This window comes from Festucalex cinctus, chromosome 21, assembly GCF_051991245.1.
Source record: "Festucalex cinctus isolate MCC-2025b chromosome 21, RoL_Fcin_1.0, whole genome shotgun sequence".
Taxonomy (NCBI): domain Eukaryota; kingdom Metazoa; phylum Chordata; class Actinopteri; order Syngnathiformes; family Syngnathidae; genus Festucalex; species Festucalex cinctus.
The window spans coordinates 14579419-14592994 of record NC_135431.1 but is presented as its reverse complement, the minus strand read 5'-3'; the positions used below and the strand labels follow the sequence as shown (position 1 = coordinate 14592994).

At 38.7% G+C, this 13576-nt stretch overlaps 2 protein-coding genes across 3 annotated transcripts; one reads left to right on the top strand and one right to left on the bottom strand.

Moving 5' to 3' along the window:
• Window positions 1-643: 643 nt before the first annotated feature.
• aida (axin interactor, dorsalization associated) lies at window positions 644-7068 on the bottom strand. Of its 2 annotated transcripts, XM_077510389.1 has the most exons (11): window positions 6728-7068; window positions 6116-6182; window positions 5991-6044; window positions 4652-4706; window positions 4500-4563; window positions 4322-4422; window positions 4158-4166; window positions 2205-2327; window positions 2011-2133; window positions 1805-1922; window positions 644-1686 (listed from the first exon to the last, which is right to left on the bottom strand). In XM_077510389.1, the coding sequence occupies exons 1-11, from the start codon at window positions 6832-6834 to the stop codon at window positions 1587-1589; spliced, it is 921 nt and encodes a 306-aa protein (XP_077366515.1). In that variant the 5' UTR covers window positions 6835-7068; the 3' UTR covers window positions 644-1586. The 2 variants fall into 2 exon arrangements, with proteins under 2 accessions (XP_077366515.1, XP_077366516.1); XM_077510390.1 differs by lacking the exon at window positions 4158-4166.
• A 730-nt stretch (window positions 7069-7798) lies between these two features.
• rnf8 (ring finger protein 8, E3 ubiquitin protein ligase) lies at window positions 7799-12567 on the top strand. The gene is made up of 8 exons (XM_077510388.1): window positions 7799-8231; window positions 8364-8492; window positions 9975-10402; window positions 10505-10712; window positions 11707-11772; window positions 11868-11954; window positions 12028-12105; window positions 12182-12567. Exons 1-8 carry the CDS (start codon window positions 8109-8111, stop codon window positions 12437-12439), a joined length of 1377 nt encoding a protein of 458 aa, XP_077366514.1. The 5' UTR covers window positions 7799-8108; the 3' UTR covers window positions 12440-12567.
• Window positions 12568-13576: the final 1009 nt, after the last annotated feature.

The following is a 13576-nucleotide window of genomic DNA, read 5'->3' as shown; positions in this document are numbered from 1 at the left end:
CTTCATCAGTTAGTGTATCTTATAGGTCATTTACAATCCTGGACCTTACAAAAATAAAATCTAAAAATCAAGTATTGCAATCAAAATGAAGATCATCATATAAAGGTGACATCAATTCTTAAAAAGAAAAAAAAAGTCCAGATCCCAGATGACATGCAGACCTCATTGCATGATTCGCATCACATTGTCAGCTTGAGGTCGAAATATATTTTGTGCAAACACGTGACGCTCAAATTAAGTTTTGCAACAAAGGCCAACACAAATGCGATATTATTACTCGACAAATGCCACCTGACATGAGCAGAAAATAAAGGTCAAAGACACGAGAGTGAATGAATAACTGTGCCACTTAAATCCAAACATCATTAAAAGCCCCGTGGTGTCTCGGGGGGGCTTCATTTGTTCGTTCGGGTTGCTCCAGTCAAACAGCTGCCAAATGTCAAACTCAATACCTGATATCAACTCAGATGTTGATGTTCTATTCCTTTGTTCACCTTCAGTCAATTGTCCAAATACTTTTGAAAGACGGCGGTAATTCCTAAATAGCTCACGTGAAAATATTTTTGTGAAACTAATTCACTCTGAGCTGTCTACTATTTGTTCCAAATTTGGTAAAGGGTGAACCAGCTAGCTTGAACCAGGATTTTTTTTTTTTTTTAAAGATAATTTATTACAGTTGGAAGGGGCTTGAAATGAAGTTGTAATCATTTTTTTTTAACTCGTTTCTTTACTGCTTATCTTCACTAGGGTTGCAAGTTAGCTTGAACATATTCAATCACTTAATAAAATATATATATATTTTATAAGAAATAATTTTTAGTCATTTTTAAAATGTTAAATTCAGTGACGGTGTCGAGCTTATATTATTTTGGTATTACAATTTATCACTAGTTCATGCTGTAATTTTTTAGTGTTAATTTGAATATTTATTGAGTTTGATATATTTGTACATGTATTTGAATTTACAGTAATGATATGATCATTTGGTGAAGCTTGAATAGGAAAACATTAGTTCATAATTTTTTTATTGCAACTTTTTACATACACTGGATTGTTAGTAATTCTATTAATATACAATTTGGTGACAGGGCAGATCTTGTATGTATGAATTATTTAAGACTTGGTGAAAATAACAATTCTGCATGCCTAAGTTCCTCTTCTATTATTTTATTTCAAATTTTAAACGGAACAATAGAATCTGAAATGATAATAAGCACCAAAATGTCTCCTTGTGGACTCATTTGAAGATGCACTTTGCTGTTAGTGTCTGCCTTTTAAATGATTCCGTAAGCGTCCCAGCTTAATGTTTGCTACACGTGACGTCGGCTTTGTGGCAGCACGTTTTGCACGCTTCTGTTTCAAGGTCCAATAGTGCAAACAAGAGATAATTGAGCACCTCATATTGACACAACCTCGCGTTGAGTCCGACCCTACATTGGGTTAAAAAGGTTGCTGAATGAAGTATGTCCTCCAAATAGTCCATTCGCTGTTAATTAAAAAAAAAAAAAAAACATCCCTTTACTGTGTTAATTATTATAGTCACGGAGAAAAAAAATACAATGTGCTGAATTGTACGTGATCGGGCCTTAACTGTCCTTGTGCAAGGTTTGATGAAGATGAAGATAAAGCGGTTTCTTGGTGAGAAGCTGCAGTTTCTTCCTCTTGAAGTCGGTGGGCTTCTTGTACCTGAAAATCCAAAATTACGGGGTTCCTTGTTATAACTTTCTTGAAAGAAAAACAAAAACAAAAAAACATTATTCTCATCAAGGACATTTAGTCAAACAAGGCATTCTCCCAGACTTACAACTCAATGACAATTGGTCCAGGCTTGATCTCATCCATTTCCAAGAAGGCAAAACACTTTGTGCTGGTAAATCTCTTCTTGGGTTTGTAGTGCTTGAATTCAAAGAAAATAGCTGCCCCTGTGGATGACAAGTTCACTTTTTTTTTCCTTTTTTTTTTTTAAACCCTAAGCACGTTCTGGAAATTTAGCCACGCCTGTCTTGTCACCTTTCGGTAGTTTCTCCAGATGCCTTTGGATCTCGACGTCCATACTGAAGTGAATGTAGATGTCTTCCTTCTTGGTGGCTACCGGGGTGTCCTGCACTGGGTTCAAGTCCACCCCATTCGAATCTGCACATACAGAAACAGTGATTGTGTGTCCGATTTGTCACAATAAGGACGGGCTGTTGGTGTTTTAGTACCTTTGACGCTAATGGTCATGTACGGGTCGATGCATTGCCCGGCATCTTTTAGACCAATTTTTTCTATTCTTATCGTAAGCAGGGTCATTCCGGGCTCAGAGGGTAACCGTGGCAACAAGGTACCTGCGGAGGACAATGATGTCACAAATCCAAGTCACAAGTGTACTGTAAAATCCCGCGAATAACACGTATTTTTTGGCAATTAAAAAAAAAAAAAAGATCTCAAATTGAAATCTAAATTTTTTCACATTGATTAGATGTTTACCAGTACCTACACGTTGTTTAAAAAAAAAACTCAGTATGCTTCACATATTGTAAATAAAAGTACATTTAAAAGCAGTTAAAAACAGCCAAAGTAAATAAATAAAATATAGGTTACTAAAATCAGTAAAATAGCGTACAGTGCAAGAACAAAATTTTAGAAAACAATTTTTTTTTTAAAGTCAACCAAAAAAAACACTTTTTACGAGTATACAGGTAAACACAGCATTCTGATTAATATTTCATTTGTGGAACATGAACTAAGCAGCAAAAACCACCTGTTTTTATTCCCCCACCTCAGGGTCGGCCATTTTGTCACTTGTCTCCTGAAACTGACATCACAGTTGCTCAGGGTAACGACCAATCACGGCTCATCTGTTTTCTGAGTTTGGTCATGTGACATTCACAACTGAGCCGCGATTGGTCGTTACCCTGAGCAACTGTGATATCATTTTTATTCAATTACAAGTGACAAAATGACCGCCCCGAGTCTGATAAAAGCAGGTGGATTTTGCTGTTAAACTCAGAATACTGGACTGTGTTTAGACTAGCGTGGCTACATAGAACATATTGTAAATAAAAGTTTTACATCACATTACATTAGATTAACATTTTATTCGTATGTTTTGAACCTTTATTCTTTCATATTATTCATTCCAAAGATACCAGCGAGGCTATGAAAAGTGAACCGCGTTATAGCGAGAGAACGCTTAATTTTTTTAAATATGTCCTCCTTTTTGACCTAAATGACCTTACAGAAGTGGCCACCCTAAGTGTGGTGTACTCAAGAAACACAGTTTGCAGATCAAAATCTACGTTACCAAATTGAATAGCAAAACTGAGAATCAAACGTAGAGACAACAGTAAAAAAAGTATAATAATCATAAGAAGAATGGCCCTAAAATGCTCCGCTAAGCTAACGCTCTGTGCAACTCACTCAGAAGCAGCTCGCTAGTAACAACTTCGGCTGGCTACTAGTGTGCCTAAAAATGTTGCGGAGTCTCTCCTGTCAATAATCGTCGCCTGTGTGACAGCGAATAAGCCACATTTATGGATGTGTGATGATGAGAAACAACGGAGAAGCCATGCTAAATGCTAAGGTAGCCTAAGATTGACTCGGCTAGTGCGATTAGCACCGCAATTAAGTGTTTGGGTGATTGATTACCGTACTCTTTTCACTAATGTCTGGCATGAACTACGTTAAAATAAAATGTATCCAACTTTGAACAGCAAAATTGCAGGAACATTCCCAACTGTATGGACTTCTGTAGTAAAAATCACTCGCTAAACTGAACCGGAAATGAATTAACTTCTGTTGTGATGTACGTTAGCCACGTGGAGTGGCCCATAACCTTAAAAAGTATATATTTATAATTTATGATTACCCTAAATTGTGCTGTTGTGATATAAGTGTGAGATTATGTTGAATCTATACTGCTAGAAATATAAAAAAGAAGTAAGGTAAGTAGTAGAAGAAGAAATAGAGGATGCTAGGCTAACTGGTAGCCTTTCTGACAACTACATCTGCAGTTGCAAGCGCTTCTTGTCATTTTTATAGTGGCGATTGACTTGAGAGGCATAAAAGCACTCAACATTAACCAGTTGCTCTTCTATTTGTGAGCCTTAGTTTACTTTCTAATTGGCTATCGTTCCGTGTCACACCACAAATCCACTTTGATACGAAAGTCCTACCTTGTGAAGCTGTGAATAAAGCAGGCAGGCAAGAATGAGAGTTGAAGTCATGCACAGCGCCAACAGGACAGGACAGAAAACACAAACGGCCACATCAAATGGGGACTTCGTGACTCAAGCAGGCAGGCAAAAGGGACGCCGTGTTTGTTTTGCTTCAAAAGTACCGGGAGCTCTCGGGGGGAACGATTCTGTGGAACCGGCGACCGCGGCGGCGTCTTCTCCCTCCAGCTCCAGGTTCTCCTCTTCACCGGGAGCCAGGATTTTTCTGATGAGGACATGCAAAAAACATGAGGTACACCAACGATATTCGTGGTACAAAACATACTGAAAGATGCTTATTACCTTAAGGGTACTGGTTGGACATCGAAGGGAAATTCTTTGTTGTACGTCAATAAATTCTTAATGACTATGGACAAAAAGGACACACGATGCATAAATGATCAGGATTGTCACTAAAAAGCAAACAAATGGTAAAAAAAAAAAAAAAAACTCACTGTTTTCCAGCTTCTTTAAATCTTCCAACTTGAACTCTTCTGTTGACTGCGTGCTCTAAACACATAAATGACAATTACTGCATCTTACCGCTTTACTGCATGAAAAGCACTGTCATTGGCTGGCTTTTCAATGACTATTGACGCGCTTTTCACTGAGGCAACCCTCTTAGCTCTTGGCTGTATTACTGGATTTTGACTGATTTTGCAAGGACCACAGGCTATTGTGTTCTATTGCTATAAAAACCATGGAACCTCCCCAAAGAAAGATTAGAGTCTCTTCTTTCAACAGGAAAAAAGTATGTGTACCTGTTTCCGTTTTGCAGCATTGGAATATAGCTAAGTTTCATCATTATTAACAAACCTGTTGAAAACACTGGCAAAAAGAGCTTGTTGCAACATGGCCCTGGCTGATCTCTTATACTCTGCTGCTACCTGCTGGACGTTTTTTGTAATAATTACCATTGCTTTAAGCGACCTCTTCAGGTCAGAAGCTGTTGCATCAAATCCTCTGTATGCGCTAGCATTAAAACAAAACAATAAAAAACGCATAAATATGTTTTTGGGAGTGAAGGACAAATTATTAAAAAACATATTTATACGTTTTTGTGTTTGAATTATCCATCCATTTATTCTCTTGACTACTTATTCCTTACAAGGGTCGCGGGGGGCGGGTTTGAATTAGTTAAAAAGTTTTAATTTCTTTTCCTTTATTGAAAACCTGTTTCATTATTTCAACTTGACAGTACAGAAAAAAAAGATTCAGTTACTAGTTTGGTCCATAATATGTTAGAAAATAGTCAAATATATTTAGCAATGCTTTTCAAAGTAAAAGCAAATATTTGTAAAGATTTTATTTTTGAGGAGGGGGGAAACAAATCTGACAATATGTACTGTTGACAGACTGAAATTATTAAATGATCAATTTTAAGTTAAACAAGGTCTAACGGATGTCAGCTCAGGCCGTCTTTGTGTGAAGTTTGCATGTTCTCCTTAGGCTCGCGTGGGTTTTCCCCGGGTACTCCAGCTTCCTCCCACATTCCAAAAAACAAGCGGCTAGTTTGATTGAAAACTCAAAATTGTCTATATGTGGCAGTTTTGTTTGTTTTGTCCATTTTCATTGTTGTCTTACTATAAATGTATTAAAGTTAAGTCATGCTTAGAATTCCATGGTTTTATTAGTGTAATGAAGTAATATTGTATTACAACTAATTCCTTTCAAATGACAGTAACGATATGTAATGTAGTCACAGCGTTTCACTTTTTCTCCACATTTTATGCTACAGCCAAATTCCAAAATAGAGTAAATATTGTCAATGTTACTGATACACGTCACACTAACCTGTAAACTGATACTCCTCATCTCTAGGCATGTTGCAATCTTCCCTAGAGTTTTCTTAAATAGAAAAATAAAAACATGTAAAGATTATGATAAAAACATGACGTTCTAGTTTACACAATGTCCACCTTCTGCTCTTCTGTGAAGTCTGTTGAGTTCGATGACTGCACTTCTTTTTGCAGTTGCCTTGCAAGACTAGAGATTAAACAAGAATAAAGAAAAAGTGATCAAACAAAATAAACTGGTGTGGGGTGCACATTTCCACCCCCTGGTGTTCGTTGCGAAAGGAGTCACAATCTCAAAGCTTACAATGACAGCATACTGTTAATGTATACATGCAATTTTACGCTTACTTAGCTGGGGGGAAAAATATCAGGATTTATTTTGGTTTTCCTGAGGGATGGGTCTTTTTTTTTATTGTCAAGTATTTCCTGTCAAACCACAGGAAACCCACCCATAACAATGAGAGGGTGTGGCTGATATTTCTCAATACTCTGAGGAATATTGTTGGTGAATTTCTGCAGAGAAACGCTCACACACTGATCGAGGAAGACAGTACAACACGCGCGATCTCATGCACACAACAAATGCCACATCACGTCATGTGTGGGGATGATTCACTTAAATCCTCCCAAGGACTGACTGACAGCTCAGGGTGCAACTTGTAAGCGCTCCAACCCATACAGCGCTGCATGCATGTGCCTGTGCATGTGCATGTGAGAGGCAGGACAAACACTTACATTTGATACTCGTCTATAGCTTCCACTAATTGTCCCCACGAGTCAAAGTCTGTGCCTTTTCTGAAACTGGCATGCCATTTCAGCAGAGTCTTGTTGACATCAGACATGTTGGCAGGGCGGGTACCGGCGGGAGACTCAGGGCAGCATAGCCGAGGACGACGTTCATTTACGAGGCGGGCTTCTTCGGGTCTTGAGCGCCTCCGCCGCGGGGCTGTCTGCAACAGTTCGGGGCCGCGTTGACTCACACGGCGAACGGTGACACCCTAACCATAACCGGAACGGACCAAACCCTTTCTGTCTGCTTTACGCTCACCCTGAAGTCCCATCCGCGAGGAGGAGAATTCACCGGAAGTCCCGCCCTAATGCGAAGGGTGCGCGCGATTTATGGCACGGTGTTGCACGAGTGGGCGACAAAAAGAGAACTGCCTTGAGAACTCAAATCCGAGTACTTGCACAGTTATTATAAATTACAAATATCGAAATATTAAATATATTAATTTAAACCATTTAAACGAAATTTGAATCATTGCCAGTTGCAGTAATAGTAGTAGTGGGGTAATAACATTGCCTTCTAAGCAAAGTTACAAAGTACTTCACATACAAACTATAAACTATAAAACTAAATAAACAAACTATAAAAGTAAATAATGAAATACAACAGAGTGTTTTTTTTTTTTTTTTGCTTTAAGACATTGTTGTCCATGTGTGCTGTCAAGTCGCGCCGGGATTGACGTCATGTAACCGACAAATTCGGCCTTCGGCGAACCAAGCTTTGTGTTTGGACAAAGCCACAGTCCCCGCTGCTCAGCATAGGAGAAAAAACTAGGCAGAGTTAGAACATGTCTATCTGGGCACCCAGCAGTGGTCGCTGGATGTACTGTCTCTTCTCTTCTTCGATGCCTTGACAAACGCACGCAAACCACACTCATAAAAAAAAAAACAATAATAATGACGAAAAATACTCCAAAATGCTGAAAACTGACCAAGGTTCTCTGAAGGAAAACGGCGATGGTCATTACCGGAAACTGTGGTGCCTTATGAGATTGTCCCGGAAATACTTCACAGCTCTACGTCCATACTGTATCTGTGGTCATCATTGTACGCCAGAACATTAAGGTTGTAAAACCTACTACATTAGTTCATTATTTATGTCGTTGGTAGACTAGAAATATCTTATACAGATACAGGCATATAAACTTTACAGTAATTTCCAGCACGTCCGTGAAATTCGCCTTTGCTTTGAAAATATCGTAGATCTTTTCCGGTGCTGTAGATGTCGTAACGCTACGTTTACGCGGCTCTGTCAACCTTACTACGTCAGCCACGGCACGAACACGCTGTTTTAGTAAGCAACAGCAATGAGACACAACACGAGATAAAGATGGCTAAAGTCACGACGGACTCTTCTCCGACTGATGAGGATGAGAGTTTGGACTCAGACGTTGTTTGTTTAATGAGAGTCGGGAGGAATTCAGGCTGGCTTCGATTGGTGGAAAACACAGAAGTACGTAGTAGGTGCAGTTGCTAGCTTCGTTTGCTAGCTCATTCAAAATAAATATCATGTTGTCATTTTGAACCGCCAGCCCCTGACTGACAATACATATCGTGCCACTAAGTCGTACTTTCTTGTGTTTAGGTTACTGTAGGCCGTGGTTTTGATGTGACCTACCAACTCTTGTCTCCAACGTACCCTTTAATGATTTCGAGGCTGCACTGCACTTTTTCGCAAAGGGAAGATGGACACTGGACAGTCACAGACAAGAAGGTACCTACGACTGTACTACCCACTATAAATAACATAGAACAAATGAAAAATGTACAGTATTGGCACTCTTTATGAATAGCTTATTTTCTGTTCCACATGTAACGAAGAAGAAAACACAAACATACTTTCAAACAAATCAATTAACCAAAAAAATGAATAGGCTGAAGTACCAGGCCCATTATTGCCTATCCTCTATAAAGTCCGCTTCTACTATACAGTCCCATGAATCACACAGAATTGTTGCAAAACAAAATAAATAAATACTACATTCACATTATAATTCCTACATGTTTTTCTTTTTTAATCAATGGCACTATAAGCATAAAATATTTGACACTTTCAATTTCGGTATATTCTTAAACCCCAGCAGCAAAATATGTACACATGAGCTTCAACATGTCGTCAAGTCTATTCCCTAATTTTACCCCAAAAACTGAAACACGTCTGTGTTTCATGTTGGTCCTCACTTTAAATGTTCCAAACATAAACAAACCCCTTAAATTATAGTTTCATTCTCTTAATTTAAAAGAAACATGGACACAAAATCAGGCTATTGTTCTCTACATGAAAAGCATTTCCAGTGTCTTCAAATACACATCCATCCAGCCATCAATTTTCTTGACCACTTATTCCTCACAAGGGTCGCCGGGGGTGCTGGAGCCTATCTCAGGTGGCTTTGGGCAGTAGTAGTAGTAGTACACCCTGGACTGGTTGCCAGCCAATCGCAGGGCACACAGAGACGAACAACCATCCACACTCACAAGCACACCTAGGGACAATTCGGAGCACCCAATTAACCGGTCATGCATGCCTTTGGAATGTGGGAGGAGATCGGAGCACCCGGAGAAGACCCATGCAGGCACAGGGAGAACATGCAAACTCCACCCAGGGGGGCTGGAGCCTGGACTCGAACCCAAGTCCTCAAAACTAGGAGGCGGACGTGCTAACCAGTCATTCACCGTGCCGCCCTTCAAATACACAATATTCTTAGATTTTAAAAATACCAGTTACTATAAATAGATTAGTTCATTATCTGTAGCCAACCTTATTTATTATTTTTAATCACTTTTTCTTGTAATTTAATAATTGGGTCTATATTTGTTTTATATACATTTCCCAAACTTCAGCACAACATGACACATGAGTTAACACAAGAGAAAAGTACAATAATGGATACCTTTCTCGTTTATGAAATTATTTACTTATAAAAAATTTAAAAAAACTCCGATGTATTTCTTTTTTTTTAGCCATGACTTATTTTTACATTGTAATAAAGTGGTTAGTTAAAAGCTAGGCTAAAAGAAAAAAAGTCTTACGTTTAACTTTAAAATCATACTTAGTACAGTAATGAGGTTCCACTGTAAATTTTTATTTTGTATATTTCGGTATGTACAGAAAGCCATGATGTTTGCACATGAAGCCATGATGTTTGTGATGTATGAACTGAAGTATGTTTTCTTCTCTTTTTGTGTTCACTCTCAGAGTATCAATGGTGTATGGGTGAATGGGATCCGCATACCCCCTCAAGAACCCCAACTGCTTCAGCTAGGCGACTCCATACATCTCGGTGTGCCTGTCACTGGGTCCAAAGTCGAGTTTGAATACACGCTTGTGCAGCGGCCCCTCCGAGAAGTTAAACACAATTTGGCAAAAGATGCTGTAAAAACAATACAAAGTAAGAATTCCAAACGGAAGCTGTCATTCGAAGAAGTGGAGCCATCAACTTCAACGGCCAAATTGTACCGCTGCTCATTTCCTGATAAGTCGTTGGCGCATCCATGCCCTCTGCCTCTTGCACTGCACCACAGTTGCCCTCAGTTGGACAAGACCCCTCCCACTCTATTTTTGGGAGATGTGGACCAGGCCTGTGGTGTCAAAGATGTCCCCTTTGACCCCGACAGCTTACAAATGTACGTGTCTTTCTCACTGACATTAAATTCTGCATTCACCAAGACGATACACATTTATTTCTATAAATATCACCTTATAACTATTTGCCTTCCCTCTTGTAGTTACAGCCAGAACATCTTGATGCTCAGAAAGCAGTTGGACATGATACAGATGCAGGTCGCCTCGCTGGAAGGTGAACCCGGATCCTCCGATCCATTGAGGGAGGAACAAATTAACAATCTGCAAGGGCAGCTGAAGAGCCTCCAAGCCAAAATGAAAAAAATGGAAATGTTTGAGAAGACCTACAGTGAAAATATGAGGCAACAAGAGGTCAGAAAATGCTAAAAAAAAAATAAATTTTATCAAAATCTTGTGTTACAGACTGACCAAATGATTAATAATCAAGTGCATCTAGTATAGGAAGTGCAAAAATAATAAAGGTTCAACTGTTAACTGTTAAGCATTTAAGTATTCCATATCAGCTGATATTGAAAAATATTTTTTCTAAATATTCAAAATATTAGTTTTTTTCAAAAAATATTTGTATAAATAACAGATTTTTTCCATTACACATTATTCTGATAAAAATGATAAAAAATTTTAACAACATATATTTGATACATTAAGAAACTTGTACCATGTTAACTTTAAATAAAATAAATGTTAACATTGCATATCAGCTGATATTGAAAAATAGTTTTCCTAAATCTATTCAAAATATGTTTTAAAAAAAAAAATTGGATGAATAAAAAAAAAAAAAATTCCATTGCACATTATTTCATTTTTCAACATCATAAATATTTGATACATTAAGAAACTCGTACAATGTTAACTTTAAATAAAATAAATGTTAACATTGCATAGCAGCTGATATTGAAAAATAGTTTTTCCAAATCTGTTCAAAATATTTGTTTTTTCAAAAAACATATTTGGATGAATAAAAACAGCATCTTTTTCCATTGCACATTATTTCATTTTTCAACAACATATATAATATTTAATACATTAAGAAACTCGTACAATTTGAACTTAAAAAATAAAATAATAAATGTTAATATTCTTCTGTTTTAATTCTTCATAGTAAGTCAGTGTCCCATCACTGGTGAGCTATTTTTAGAACAGACCTGTGAGATACTCAATTGTTCTTGGGGCTAACTAGGACCTGCTGGCCTTTTTTTTTTTCCTTCCCATTTTAGGACACATTAATCAACAGAGCAATGTCGCCGGTGTCTCAGCTCATTACCAGTGACAGATAGTATTAGCGGTTCCAGTGTTTATTGTTTAATAAGTTAAGTCTTGTTTTATTCCTCTTATGGATTTAAAGGCTAAGAAAACACAAAAGGTGCAAAAGGAGCTGATGGAGAAACAGTTGGAAGATGCCCTGCAGGAGGTAAGCACCAAATCGCACATGATTGAGTAATGCATCCCGTTGCATTGGATTATTATTTTTTTTTCATTGCTCAATTTATTCTCAACACCCATTAGCAGAGGAAAGTAATAGATGAGCTTATGCATTTTCGGACAAGGTTCGAAGAGATCCTACTGGCCAAAAACAAAGAACTTGTGATAAAGGTGGGTTGCGACACCAGGAATCTCTTAGCGCGCTGCATTTGTAGCGCCTCATACTGTTTTTTGTTCTGCGCAGGAGGAAGTTGTCACACAAGTCACCAAGGTCCTGGAAACCGAACTTCAGTGCATCATCTGCTCCGAGCTCTTTATTGAGGTGCGAGTCCGTATAGCCCGCTCACGTTTCACGACCAAACAAAAAGGGATGACTTTTTCTTATTATGTATCTTCAGACTGTGACTCTTAACTGCGGTCACAGCTTCTGCTGCCACTGCATCAAGCAGTGGCGCAAAAAGAAAGAGGAGTGCCCCATCTGCCGACAGGCCATCAAGTCGCACAGTCGATGCCTGGCGCTCGACAACTACATCGACAGCGTGGTGGAGAACCTCAGCCTGGAAATGAAGACCAAGCGGCAGGCGCTCGTCTCAGAGAGGAGAGAAGAGATGTGCGTTAAAACCATCCACGACGGAGGCACCAAAACCTCAACATAATGTTTTCGTTTTGGGACTGACTTTTTTTTTTTTTTTCCCTACACATTTTTTACAAAGACACTACCTGTTGGGATGACAGTGACGGTAGTAAATACTGACAGTAATGTTAATAAATATTTCAAATTGCAGCGTTACATTTGGTCTTTTTCCGCGATTATCTTCTCAACCATAAAGAAGTTAAGGGAAGCTCAATTTTAATTTCACCGTTATTTAGTATTTATAAACATTACTACCCATTAAGCAATTAACATTAGACAGAATGCTTAATGACGAAAAGATTGCGTGGATTCGTAGACTCCATAAATTTTTAAAAACTGCTTCTGTTGGTTTTGAAATGTAACATCCGTTTGCTCTTCAGGTCACACAGTAATTCTCTGCACGTTTCATGAGCAATGTGTTTTTCCCTGTTAGTTTGCCACCAGCTTCCACTGCGCATGTGAGTGTGATCCAAGATGATGAGAGCAACAGCAGCAATCACAATATCAGCTCAGTAGAAACTGTGGAGAGCAGTAGTGATTGCAACAGTTCTGTATACTCTGTGGGGACCACCGACAGGACCTCCAGTCCTCATCACAGCAGTTCCTCTCATAGTGAGTTTGACGTTTGCTAGCATCTGATGAGCTTTTTCTTTTTGTTTTGTTTTGTTTGTTTGACATAAAAAAAAATGACCTCAGTGGAGTAAAAAGTCCATTTCACACTGCACTTAATGGAATTCCGCCACGGTATTTTAAGTCCTTCCAACAGTTAACTATAGGCATATAATGATTAAATCTTACCTTTGACACTATGGCGATATAATTTTTAAAAAATGAAATATTTGGTGTTTCGCAAGTAAAACGCCCGGTTGAGTAAAACCCCGCCTCTGTCCGTGTGATTGCCGCGCTCCCGGCGAGCTGACTGCAGTCTGCTGTCGGAGCTCTGCGTTTTAGCACTCCTCCGAATGCAAGCCATCAGTTCTTCAATAAACATTTGAAACAAAACGGCTCCTTGCCACAAGAAATCGTGGAGGAGGAGAGGAAAGAAGAGGGGGTGGGGGCCTGACCTGGTCTCGAACCAGGGACTTGCTGCTTACAGAGCTAGCTCATTAACCACTATGCCAGTGTTTTTCAACCCTAGTCCTCAGGGCACACTATCCAG

Coding starts and splice junctions, on each gene's coding strand:
- aida (XM_077510389.1), bottom strand. CDS start 6,834: ATGTCTGATGTCAACAAGACTCTGCTGAAATGGCATGCCAGTTTCAGA. Junction 4,707..5,990: donor TGAGGAGTATCAGTTTACAG/GTTAGTGTGACG, acceptor TTATGTGTTTAG/AGCACGCAGTCAACAGAAGA. Junction 4,564..4,651: donor TTTAAAGAAGCTGGAAAACA/GTGAGTTTTTTT, acceptor TTTTGTCCATAG/TCATTAAGAATTTATTGACG.
- rnf8 (XM_077510388.1), top strand. CDS start 8,109: ATGGCTAAAGTCACGACGGACTCTTCTCCGACTGATGAGGATGAGAGT. Junction 8,493..9,974: donor GGACAGTCACAGACAAGAAG/GTACCTACGACT, acceptor GTTCACTCTCAG/AGTATCAATGGTGTATGGGT. Junction 12,106..12,181: donor GCTCCGAGCTCTTTATTGAG/GTGCGAGTCCGT, acceptor ATGTATCTTCAG/ACTGTGACTCTTAACTGCGG.